General features: G+C 42.2%; 1 protein-coding gene across 1 annotated transcript; it reads right to left on the bottom strand.

Annotated features, from left to right (window-relative positions):
• Window positions 1-481: 481 nt before the first annotated feature.
• On the bottom strand, window positions 482-7,111 carry LOC147659205 (uncharacterized). The gene has a single exon (XM_086951899.1). The coding sequence runs from the start codon at window positions 6,649-6,651 to the stop codon at window positions 5,116-5,118; it is 1,536 nt and encodes a 511-aa protein (XP_086808025.1). The 5' UTR covers window positions 6,652-7,111; the 3' UTR covers window positions 482-5,115.
• Between the last annotated feature and the right edge of the window lie 6,562 nt (window positions 7,112-13,673).

The raw sequence follows: 13,673 nt of genomic DNA on the forward strand, positions 1-13,673 counted from the left end.
GTCACCATCCTGTCAGGTGGTGGTATACAATCAGTGCGCCTCCTAACTGCTTGTTTGCCCTTTCGCCCGTGTCAATAATACAGTGCAGTCGCAAGACAAAAGGTCATGCCCAATACAAAGGAAAGAATGCCCGCTGAGAATCTCTCCTACGTGATCCACACTACATAAAGGACTATGTAAGTGTCTACAGCCTCTTCTGTAGAACAAAAGCCAAAATGCCCATGGGACGCAGAAAGAGGGTGCACTCTGATGCTTCATCATGTACGAAGCATTTGGCGTTCATCTGTACTAAGCTAGTGACAGAGTAAGTGGAGTGTTTATTGCCCTCTATGTCACTCTACTTCTAAGCACCTACTACAGCTTGTACCGTGGTTACTGTAATATCTTCACCTACATCATGCTTAATATAAATAGTGCACAATTTCGGCGTTTGTGTCTGCCTACAATGTGGACATGAAACAAACAACAGTACCTACTGTAGTGTAGTTCCTATATTCCCAATAGGCTCTGCGCATTGGAATAACATAAACAATAGTTTAGACGTAGGACTGAAGTCGACTAGGTCACTATTGAATATGTTAGACTTAATTGTGAATGCCAGCTAGCTCAGAGGTCACTAGAAACGTTCTCGAATTCACAATAAGGGATTAGTTTCTGACAACCGCATAAACATGCCAACTTTGTTCCCCAAGAATAAGAAATATATCTCCAGAGTCACGGAAACAATAGATTGCTATTTCACTCAGTCAATTGTGTATGCTTCGTTTCACCAGGATTTGCAGAGAAATAGAGAGACGGTGTTTTCAATAAAAAAGGTTATTTATTGAGCAGTCTTCTTTCTCATGCAAGAGAAGTGAATTGCTACAATGGCAATACTTGTTATAAAGTAAATTGCGTACAGTAAAAAGAGTATTATGAAATACAACTGTAAAAGCATGATATGGTTTCTAAGCCATAAGATACATACAACGGATAAAATACATACAATGATAAATAACGACTAAAAGTACTCAACTGGTGCTTCTAAAATACTCCTACCCGGTGTACCTAACCTAAGTCTAGTACGAGGGAAGAAGTAAGTGAGGTATAGCTTAAGTTCAGTATTTTTTGCCAAGAATCTATCCAAGATTTCTCAAAGGGTCTAATGAGCTCCATACCTTGGTTTTAGAATGAAGGAGGTCTTGAATCTCTCTCTCAGGACTCGATCTCCCAGTAACCCGCAAGGAGCTGGATTTCTCGGCAGGAGAAAAGACAGCGTCTTTCTCAGTGCGTCAGCTGGAGGGTCGGCTTCCTTCGGCACTCGCTACAGCAGGGCATCGGGCAAGTAGTTAGTCGATCTGCTCCAAACCACCATGCGTTTGCTAGGGCAGATGTGGGTATATTTATACCTGGAAGGTGCAGAGTTTGACGTAAGATTGGACTTAATAACCTCACTAAGAACTAGCAGTTCTTTGAAAACTCCATGAGTTCTTGGACAAATCAATACTTAAGCAGGGGGAAGTCCCGGACTGCTGAAGTTTAGTTTCTCCAAGAATTCGTTGTGGATTCTAGGAACTTGTGGAAGTAGCCATGCCGTATTTGGACTGCATTGAGTATGTCTAAATATGGTTATGATTCTTATGCCTATATAAGGATATAATAAGTTATACCTATATAAGGGCATGAATCGGGAAAATTACACTAGGGTCCTAGATTCGTCTACAACACTACTAGGTGGATGTTACAATTCAACAAGAGTCTAAAATACTTCAGCACAACTGACTTTGCATCAATATTACGGGGCATCAGTCTTAATGGCAAGCCAACTTTGTATACATTATTATCAGAGACTATACTTGCCACTTGGATACAACTTTACAAGAGAATTTTATAAATTTTCATACAGTTGTATTTATATAATAAAACAACCTACCCACAATAATTGATCTATCTATTCATCTTTTCGGGTTCTGGAGTAGCATGCTACTCGCTGAAAAGCGCTTCAAAACTTCATCAGGGGTAGCAAGCGCTATATACATGCAAAACCTTCCGTCTTCTATCCCTCCAGTCTCTTTTTCAACCCAACTAACAGACCAACATGTCCAGCTCTCAAATACATTTTATATTTCCCTACACTAATTCACCACTAATCATTTTGGGATCCTGGAGTAGCGTGCCACTCGCCGAAATAGCGGTTCAAATTCACCCTAACGCACTCTGCTGCTCGCCGAACTCTGCGTTGAGCGGTTGAGTTTTTTTGACACTTTGCCGTGTTCTTCATTGAGGAACACCACCTAGGCCTAATCTTAGCATGAAAATCTAGATTTCAGTCATATGTTAAGAAGCAAGTGTGAGTAGAAATCTTTTGGGTGGAGAAAATGTAAGACATTAATATTGTGAATTTTTTGTTAATTAGTTGATGTTTGCAAGTACTAACACTTCTCTGTGTCAAGTAAAGACCTTGAGAGTTTTGTAACTTTCAGATACTCAAATTGTGGATTTTGTTGCAATTAAAACATTTTCAAGGCCTGAAATTTCTTTGGAGGTTGCATGCGGGCAGCCTAAGTTATCCTGCAAGAATTTCTAGATTAATCCTATTGCGACTACAATATGTGCTCTCTCATATAAAGGCCGGTTGTTAGAAGCTTTTCTGCAACTCAAGATACGCCTTACTTTTTACCTGGTGCGGGTGCATTTCTCATGTTTAGTGAGATCTCCTTTCTGAGAATAACGTTTCTGGCTTTCCCCTCCTGTACAAGGCTTTAGTCCATTGTGAATTCTCTCGTGTGAAGTGACATTGTATTTGTGATTAAACCTTATCTGACATTCAGAACACACATAAGGCTTTTTTCTCCCGTGTCAGTTTGCTCATGACAAGTGAGACGTAATTTGTGACCAAAACTTTGCTTGCATTTCGAGCACTCATAAGGTTTTTCCCCAGAGTGGGATCTCTCATGAAGCATAACACTATCTTTCAGATTCAAGCTTTATGGCAAAAGGATTTTCTTCAGTGTGGAGTTTCTCATGGTGAGATAGCGTTTTTCTCTGCAGCTTTTCTGGCATTCAGAGCACTCATAAGGTTTTTATCAGTATGGAGTGGATTATGGTTAGTGAGGCTGTGCCTATCAAAAAATAGGAATTTCTGGCATTCACAGCATTGGTAATGTTTTTTCCCTGTGTGCGTCTGCTCATGTAGGTGAGATTGCATTTAAAATGGATGCTTTTCTGGCACTTGGAGCACTGAAGTATTTTTGATGGTGTGTTTTCTTATGGTGCATGTAACCATCACTACCTCTGAATCTTTTCTGTCATTTAGAGCACTGGTGTTTTTTTCCCCCATTGTGGATTCTCAAATGTGCAGTGAGATCAGATTCACGGCTGAAACATTTTTGGCATTCAGAGCACTGATAAGGTTTTTCCCCAGTGTGGGTTCTTATATGGTGAGTGAGATTGATTTTTTCACTGAAACATTTGTGGCATTCAATGCAATAAGGTTTTTCCCCAATGTGGGTTCTTGTATGCCGAGTGAGTATTCTTTTTTCACTGAAACATTTTTGGCATTCAGAGCACTGATAAGGTTTTTTCCCCAGAGTGGAATCTCACATTTCAGTCAGGTCAGTATAGCTCTAAGCTGGCCCTGTACGCGGACGACTTGATTTTATATACGGGTGATCCAGGTACAGCTATTCCTCGGATCGAGGAGCTGACAGCAGAGTTTGGGGCATTATCAGGATACAAGGTGAACAGATCCAAGACTGAGGTCATGTGTTGGAAAGTAGATCAATGGTGTGGCACTGAGAGTCAGGAGTTTAGATATCTGGGAATATATATTGTGAGGGAATTGGATCGAATTCCTAAGTTAAATCTGGACCGAACAACAAGGGAAATGGACCGTTTGTTTAGCAGATGGAAGAACCTCTCATTGTCAATATATGGGAAAGTGAATCTAGTGAAAATGGTCATTCTCCCCAAGCTCTCCTACCTGTTTTCCACAATACCGCTAACATTCCCTAAGAAAGACATAAATAAGATACAGAGCAAAATAGGTAGTTTTTTGTGGGGGGACAAAGGGGTGTGCCTGACCTGGAAGAAACTCAGAAGAAGGTTATTAAAAGGTGGGTTAGCTCTCCTCAATATTAGTCTATATGTAGTGGCATTCCAGTTTAAGACCCTATGCATGCTACTTACTAAGCCAGACGACTCATCCTGGGGCAGATTGCTGGAAAAGATGGTGAAAGCAGAAGGGGTAAGCGTATGCCTTTATGCATGAATTTGGATCTCCTAGATTCTTCAAGTGGGTTTGTTTGAAGATACTAAAAACCGCCCTAGAGACATGGTACAGGGTAAGGGTAAGCAGTGGGATTGGGTACTATTCAGACTCAGCTTCAGTTTGGGATTCACCTGGTACCCCGGACTGCTTGAACGATGCCTTGGTAGTACCTATAAAAAGGACTGGGATTACGAAATGGAGAGAGTTAATGGATGAGGAAGGGATATACCCATGGGAGTACTTGAGGGCAAAGGTAGGGACAGATTTATCAAGATTTAAATATCTTCAATTGGTGTCTTGGCATACAGCGGAACGTGGGGAAATAAAAAGTAATGAGGAAATAGAAAGGCTAAGTCAATCCTTCACACCCATTATAAAAGAAATCTCGGTATGGTATCAACATCTAATAAAGGGTGAAGACACTGGGATAGCTTTGGCAGAGGGGGTTTGGAACAATTTCTCCATGGCACCACAGGCAGAGGGCATGCTTGAACCATCTTTGAAGACACTATACAAACATATAAAGCCTGCCTGTCTGAAAAAGAACCATTTTTTCATGGTCAATAGGCTTTACTACACTCCTTATAAAATTGGGAAATTCGCCCCCTCACCGCCACCAAAATGCTCGAGATGTCAGGCAGATGACATCCACATGTTTTTCGAATGTTTTTGAAACATTTCTGACATTTAAAGCATGGATAAGGTTTTTCCCCAGTGTGGGTTATTGTATGTCGAGAAAGACTTCTTTTGTCACTGAAACATTTCTGGCATTCAGAGCACTGATAAGGTTTTTCCCCAGTGTGGAATCTCACATGTGCAGTTAGAAGTGATTTACGGTTGAAATGTTTTGGGCATTCAGAGCACTCCTAAGGTTTTTCCCCAGTGTGGGTTTTTATATGCAGTGTGAGATGCCTTTTTTCACTGAAACATTTGTGGCATTCAATGCACTGATAAGGTTTTTCCCCAGTGTGGGTTCGTATATGCACCGTGAGATTGCGTTTTTCATTGAAACATTTCTGGCATTCAGAGCACTGATAAGGTTGTTCCACAAAATGGGTCACTGCATGAATAGAAAGACTTTGTTTGTTACTAAACCTTTTCTGGCATTCAGAACACTGATATGGTTTTTCCCCAGTGTGGATTCTTGTATGTTTAGTGAGTCTGATTTTTACACTGAAACATTTCTGGCATTCAGAGCACTGAAAAGGTTTCTCCCCAGTGTGGGTTCTTATATGATGAGTGAGACTGTTTTTGTCAATGAAACATTTCTGGCATTCCGGGCACTGATAAGGTTTCTCTCCAGTGTGGGTTCTTCTATGCCGAGCGAGATCAGGTTGGGTATTGAAACATTTCTGGCAATCCGTGCACTCATAAGGTTTTTCTCCAGTGTGGGTCCTTATATGTATAATAAGTCCTATTTTTCTAATGAAATATTTCTGACATTCAGGGCACTGGTAAGGTTTTTCCCCAGTGTGGGTTAATACATGTAGAGAAAGACTTTGTTTTTTACAAAACCTTTTCTGGCATTCAGAGCACTGATAAGGTTTTTCCCCAGTGTGGGTCCTTGTATGTACAGTAAGGTCTCTTTTTTTACTGAAATATTTCTGGCATTCAGAGCACTGGTAAGGTTTTTCCCCAGTGTGGCTTAATACATGTAGAGAAAGACTTTGTTTTTTACAAAACCTTTTCTGGCATTCAGAGCACTGATAAGGTTTTTCCCCAGTGTGGGTCCTTGTATGTACAGTAAGGTCTCTTTTTTCACTGAAATATTTCTGGCATTCAGAGCACTGGTAAGGTTTTTCCACAGAGTGGGTTATTACATGTCGAGAAAGACTTTGTTTGTTATAAAACCTTTCTTGGCATTCAGAGCACTGATAAGGTTTGTCCCCAGTGTGGGTTATTGCATGTCGAGAAAGACTTTCTTTGTTACCAAACCTTTCCTGGCATTCAGAGCACTGAAAAGGTTTATCCCCAGTGTGGGTTCTTCTATGCTGAGTGAGACTGGATTTTTGACTGAAACATTTCTGGCATTCAGAGCACTGGTAAGGTTTTTCGCCAGAGTGGGTTATTACATGTCGAGAAAGACGTTGTTTGTTATAAAACCTTTCCTGGCATTCAGAGCACTGATAAGGTTTTTCCCCAGTGTGGATTCTTATATGTTCAGTGAGATAATATTTACTGCTGAAACTTTTTTGGCATTCAGAGCACTGATAAGGGTTTTCCTCAGAGTGGGTTAATGCATGTCGATAAAGTTGCGATTTGAAACTAAACCTTTTCTGGCATTCAGAGCACTGATAAGGTTTTTCCCCAGTGTGGATTCTCATATGCGTAGTGAGATTAGATTTACTGCTGAAACTTTTTTGGCACTCTGAGCACTGAGAGAGGATTTTCCCAGTGTGCATTCTCTCAAATTCAGTGAGATGAGATTTATGGCTGAATCTTTTTTGGCACAGGTAACTTTTTCCCCAACTTGGGTTATTTTGCTTTGATTGAGGCGGGTTTGAACACTGAAATTGTTCTCACAGCCCGTGTTTTTAAAATGTGTATTACTAGAGTTAATATCTCTACATTTAGTTTTCTCTTGCTTATATGCCACGGTAAGAGTGAACCTGATTTTAGAGTCGGGCTTGTTTAGATAATGTTCAGCATTTATCTCTAAAAGATATTGTGTGTAATCTTCTTAACACTTGAATTGAGCAAAATATGTCTGGATGCAGCCCTGTAACACCGGTCGAAATGTTTGTAGCAGATAACAGTCTTTTGGTTATAGCCTATCCGGCAGCAACTTATTTTGTGACTGAAGTTTTTCTCAAATCTATTTGTATAGGTTCTTAGCAATGCAGTGATAAGGTGTTAGTCTGATATTTAATGATTAAACTGAGAAGTACCTTTTTGCACTGGCATAATGGCAGTAACTGAGAACATTAGAACATGCACAGTACTATTGTGGCTCACCAGTCGCAGAACATCAGTTCCTTTTACCCGTTCTGTGTTTGGTGTAAGGTTAAGGATTGTAGTTCTGAAGACAAGGATTTATTTACATTAGCTAGCGAAACGGTGCTCATTTAATCCATTTTGATATTTAACAGTTTTAAATATCACTCCTGCACAACAGATAAGGTTGAGGTGATTTACATAGAATTACAGAACAGTACACAATAAAAAGGAAACAATCTGAGATGGTCATGAACAATACAATAAAGTGGTGAATTTTTAACGTTTTCGCCAGAGTGAGCAGAGTGGGTCGAGGTGTTATATCCCGAGGCAGATAGTCTCAAACTTGCGTAACTGGTTAAAAACAGTTGTTGAACAAAGGTGATTTTCCAATCTTTTGGTTGTTAGCGTGTCAGCTTCGGAGTCTTCTTTCAGTGTCTTTTTTTTGATGGTTTGCAGAAGAAACCTTTTGTTATATCTTTCTTTTATGCAGTGTGTGCTTCCTCTCTTGAATTACATGATGCTTTAGATCATGCGTGCTTTAGATGAACGTTATTCTGTCATGCTGAGGCAATTTGTCTTTCTGGTAATATTTCAGATGAGGACGTTGTGATTGGTCTTTCTGGCACTATTTCCGATGCTGTGTGGACAGATATGCCTTTGCTCTGGGTTAATGAAATGCAAAATTAGAGACTTCACTTACAGGTATAGTACTTTCCTCAGCTCCCACTTCCTCGCCACACCTAGATTTTGGAAATTGTTTAAACTTAGAATGCTGGCTGTCCTTCAGTTTTTCAAAATAATCCTTCTTATGGCACTAACATTCAGTTGGCTGGTGCTAAATCTTGCTTTCTTCGTCCGTAATTTCAATCACCTATAGTATTAAAATTAAATAGTTAATACATGTAAATATCCCCAAAAATAATTTACAAGCCATATCAAAGCAGAGTTGCAAAATTTTGAAAGTGTTGAGCTGTTCTTCAGACCGAGCAGAGTGTAGAATGGTAGCCTGAGAGTACTTGGATCTAGGAGTGAGGATTTGTAGAATTTCCAACATTTTATTAAGCTCAGAAAGGATACATGTACCCTATGGACTTGTAACATAGAATCCCAAAAGCAGACATTAAAGTCATATGGACTGGCACCAAAAAGATATTGAAAATAGAATACTATTAATTAATTTTTAATGTAGATTTCTAGGATGGGAATTTCCCCTCCACGGACAACAGGCGTTTCCCGCTGCCCTGAGTTACCACCTACTTGTATCTGGTATCCTGACTTTTGAGCTCTGGCCTCTGCCGCACGCAAATCTATTGTGTGTTGCGAGGACTATGCCTAGACCTATCCCTCAACTATGGTCCAGAGTATGAATCAAGGGCAATGAAATTAAGGAGTACTTTCATGTGTTCATTTTATTCCACCTGATTATCAGTCGTTAGGCTTTTCTGCACCTGGATTTAGAGAAACAGGACACCATTTTTTTCCAGACAGAAAAATTAGACTGAAAAGACCCACAAGACTCTGGGTGCAGCAGAAGCAGCCAAGACTCATGCTGTTTTTTTACAAACTGGGGGAAACACACAATTCTTCCCTCTGTTAGAAATATCTTTCCCCTTCCCTCCCCTACTTCGCCCATCTCCCCCCCCCAACCAACCACATGCATATATCTACCTCCTGCTTAAAACAAGTGGTAAATGAAAGCAGAAAAACAGTATGAAATAGTGAATGGCATGTGGTTTGAAAGGCAGAAGAATCTGTTCCTCGTGGCAACTCCCCAGTACATTGCGTCAAAACTGTAACTGCACGTTACTGGGATAAATCTACCACAAAACAATTACATGAGATTTTTCTGCCACCCCAGTACTGTGCAACTTCTAACAAGGGGCTATAAGAGATCTTGGACCGGTCCTGTGACCTGGAGGGTCACACCAAGTGTGCCCTCATTTAAGGCAGAGGACTGTCATGTGTTTAACAGCTAGAGCGGTGGTGGCAATGCACCCTGTTGTAAGGATCAATAGCCTGATTAGATCTTTGCATCATGGTCAGTGGAGTGGCTTTCTACTGACACACCCATGTAATGCTCCATTTCTATACCTGTGCCCAGACTTTGCAATAACATCAAGTGCATGTTTACGGTGTTGGTGTGCGTAGCATAAATGCAATGTGAGAGTGTGACAGAGTAAACACCATCTCCTGTCTGCCAGTTGTGTATACAAGTGGGACCATCTTTCCCTCATTTATACCAGAGTTCAAAGTCCTCTGTTACCAAGGAATAATGTGCTCTACAAAGTAAGCAGGTGCCTGCTGTGGCACCAGGGATGGTGTCAGCCTGACAGTTTATCTAAATTGAATGGACATCACCTGTAGGCTGAATTACTTAATGGAAAAGCTGTGTAACTGTCCACAAGAGCCTAGAAGTCTGCCTAGAAGCCTGCCTGTCTGGTAAGAAAAGGAAGGGAGTTTCACTATCCAGCAGGAGGACAAGGCTGTCCTGGAAAAAGCAAGGTCCGACACATCCTCGTTATCTGTAGGGCGAGCCGGAAAGCCATCCAGCAAGACCAGCTAGTCTGAGGGATGCCAAGACTCTCCCAACAGTTCAAGGTAGAAAATAAAACTCTACGACAACATGATTGTTGAGGTCCAGTAGGACGATTGTGTGCTGCCAACAGGCCCATTCAAGGTTGCATTTGCCAAATTCCTAACACAACAAAGTCTGAATCTACTGACTTGAATGTGGGCTCAATTGCTGATGGTCAGGCCTCCAGAGGGGGCTGCACTTACAGACAGGCCAGGTGTGACTTGCTACCTTGGGACTGCTGATCTACAGGCAACTGCAAAGAAAAGAGAGTGGGTGCCCTACTGAATGCAGCACTATATCCAGGACAAAAGCGCTCCACAAAACCTGCTGGTGGGTCACTGCTCTCGCGAGTCTTCGGAGGTGCCATTCAAATGTCGGGAAACAGGAAAGAGACCCAGACAAGACTGACTCATCCTGTGAAAGGGTAAGACACTTACGACAGAGCATACACGCATTGGGGGTAACTGGAGTGACAGAACTGACCCTATACTATATTCATGATACTTATAAATGCCCCTAGAGCGCAAGAGGGTATCAGAACTGGACGCACCTGTCTGCAGCACATGGTAGTCTGGCATGCCTGCACTATCTTTTCACCCGGACTGTCCATAAAGATGACTTTAGGGCCGCTACACACATAGCAGGGGGAATCTCAGACCATTTGCTGGTGGAGGTGCAACTCGATGGTCCGGTTGGTATGAATTAGGCGACTAAAAACGGTTCTGACATTTGCAGGTGGGTCACGCTCTGCAGGGTAACATCTGGGAAGGGGGGGAAGTTGCCTGAGGCATCCCCACTGGAGGACCAGCTGCTAACTAATCCCCTGACCGAAAAAGCAATCTCAACCATCTATAGGAAGTTGATCTACAATTCTCTGGATCCCTTGGGACTATGCTGTTACCACCTTGCATACAATTGTAGAAACAGCACGCATTAGGAAGAATTCCGCCCAAGCAGCTGAATTGATAGCTCTGACTAGAGCTTGTGTATTGGCTAAAGGAAAAAGAGTGAATGTGTTCACCGATAGCCAATACGCATTCGGGGTAGTCAATAGTTTTGGCCGCCTCTGGAAGGAAAGAGGATTCTTTACCTCACACGGTACTAAAATACAGCATGGCCAGCTAGTAAATGACCTCTTAGAATCACTTGCCTTGCCCACTCAGATAGCGATTGTGAAGTGTAGTGCACATAAGAGGATCACTGATGACGTAGGTGAAGGAAATGCTTTCGCGGATCAGATAGCAAAAGAGACAGCTAGAGATGTGACAAGTCGTATGTATTTTGCTGGACCTGCCAGATGGGTCAGTCAAGGAGGAATGTGTGAGGACACAATAGAAAGTGTGAAAATGATTCAGGAAGAGGCTACAGAGAAAGAATTAAGTAAGTGGAAAGATGGTACGGGAATGTTAGATGTGACGGGGTGTTGGATAGAATTGTCGGAACATCAGCGTTGGCTGCTAACAGACGCCTATGTACTTCCAGTAGTGACTATGGCGCATGGTCCAACCCACATCAGTGTGAAAGGAATATGCAAGCTTTTGGCTACGGTATGGCAGAATGCGGGAATCCCTAAATGTGCAGACAATCTAGTTAAGCATTGCATTGTTTAATGCATAACCCAGGAAGAGGGACACCAACTCCAGCAGGCCATTTTGCTCCCCCAACATATCCTTTTGAGGTGTTGCAGATAGACTACATTCATATGGAGAGATGCAATAACCTAAAGGATGTCCTTGTGGTGGTGTGCGCCTTTTTCTAGATGGATAGAGGCCTACCCCCTAAAGGATAATACTGCTTTGTCTACAGCAAAGGTCCTTCTGAAGGAATACTTCCAGAGGTTTGGTTTACCTCGAATTGTCTGGAGTGACAATAGAAGTGAATTTGTGGGCCAAATCATGCAGAAAGTATGTACAGGTCTTGGTATTAAGCAGAAATTCCATGCGGCAAATGAGCCTCAGTCAGCGGGTTTGGTAGAGTGCTATAATGGCACTCTCAAGCTTAAACTTGCAAAGATACAGGCCAGCACGGGTCTTGCCTGGGCCGATGCTTTACCTTTGGCTCTCTTGTCCACCCGAACAGCTGTTCATTCTCGTGTGGGACTTAGCCAATATGAAATTGTGTTCAGATGCCAGGCTAATGTCTGCGGTGTCCCTAGGCCCAAAAAGTACTCGGATATAGAGTATCCAATGTTGGTTGATTATTTGTATGACATCACCACTAAATTGCGTGTTCTCCATCAGCAGGTACAAGACGCTTTTGCCTCAGGCCTCTTCCGATCCCGGGCACACCATCCAACCTGGGGACTGGGTGTGTCTGAAGAATTTCCAAAGAAAAAAGAATCTGGAGCTCGCTGGGGACCGCCAAGACAGGTCCTGCTGACGACACGTACAGCCGTGAAGGTTGTTGGGAAAAAGAACTGAACTGCATTCATGGTGTGCACTGCAAAAAGGTACCCTTGCCTTTGCCTTTTGACCAGTGGGTCCGCAAAGGTATAGGTGATTTTGAAGGAGAAAGGGTCCCCCGGTTTGTACCTTAAATGACCTCGGACTGAGAAGGAAGACGATGATGTTTTGCAAGAAGCTGTACCATCGCATCTCAAAATAGATACAACTGATCCAGAGACACTTTTTCAGGACCAGACTGCGCCGAACAAAAACAAATACAATCTTTGGCCTAGAAAGACAAGAGACATTTGAAAACTTTTCCTTTTTCTGAACTTACATTTCAAATTTTGAATTGCATATATATTTTTTTCTCTCCTTTCCTGTGTGATACTGGAATCATCCAATTTAAGTTGCAGGGTCGTGGTAGGAGACTTGGTTTGTGACCTGAGTAGTGGCAATAGGCCTGCATGACCTGTAGTGTCATAGGACGGCTAATAACCACAACTAAGTGAGATAGGAAGATTGCCACGAGCAACACTTTAGAGGATGAATTCTGGTGAATCGGAAAATGATAAAAGAGCAGAAATGAAAAAGAAATATTGTAAATTATTGTTTAGTAGATGTGGCGTAGTATTATGTGTTTTGATTTTTCTATGTGTTTTATTAGCTTGTGTGGGTTGGGTTACTCACACTTTGCAGCCAATACCTGTACCTACACCCACCTCTCACCCTATATCTTTTCACACTACTGTCTCCCCGCACCAGCTACATACCCTCTCTGAACATGAACAGACCAGGAAAACGGAATACTTAAACAATTCATTCATACAGTTGTTGCATCAGCATCAACTGGTCACTAACACCACCGATTGTTGGGTCTGTGGGCTCATGCCTCACAGCACGGATAAGGGGATGCTATTTTTAGTCTTGCCGTTTTCTTATGAAGGATCCTCCTGGGCATTTCTGGCCATGTTTTCCAACGCGTATGAGCACCAACCTCGATACCCTGTTAATACTGATGTTTGGTCACGAACCCTTGATGAAGGGAATAGTAGCCATGACAAAGAATACTGGTGAAGGTGGGAAGATCCCACCTGACGAGAAGCAAGCATATGATGGTTGGAACTTGACCCGATACAAAAACAGCCTTACCGATAGGGCTGGACGAAAAAGATCTCCACCCGTTTGGACTCTACCCTGTCGAGGCCATTACTGTTTGCAAGGGAATGGTCAGAATGTCAAAGCCCAATTAGGAAAGAGCACTTGTAACCATACTTATACTTTTTCATCTCAGACTTCTCCTCTGTTAATACCAGCTCAAGCTACATATTTTGTCTGTCACATGGTTGCCGATAAATTTTTCGGGATCGTGTTATGTGGCTTTCCTCCTTCCTCCAACATATACAGCCCCACACGGCAGGACAAGAGGGAGGGGACTTTATCAAAGGACTCCTCCAATTTTGGGGGCCTATGGCTAATAGCAGAGACATCAGACACCTTATTCGCGTTGTCGAGGCTACAGTAAACA

The sequence above is a fragment of the Lissotriton vulgaris genome, unplaced genomic scaffold, assembly GCF_964263255.1.
Source record: "Lissotriton vulgaris unplaced genomic scaffold, aLisVul1.2 SCAFFOLD_711, whole genome shotgun sequence".
Classification (NCBI taxonomy): Eukaryota; Metazoa; Chordata; class Amphibia; order Caudata; family Salamandridae; genus Lissotriton; species Lissotriton vulgaris.

Coding starts and splice junctions, on each gene's coding strand:
- LOC147659205 (XM_086951899.1), bottom strand. CDS start 6,651: ATGCACACTGGGAAAATCCTCTCTCAGTGCTCAGAGTGCCAAAAAAGT.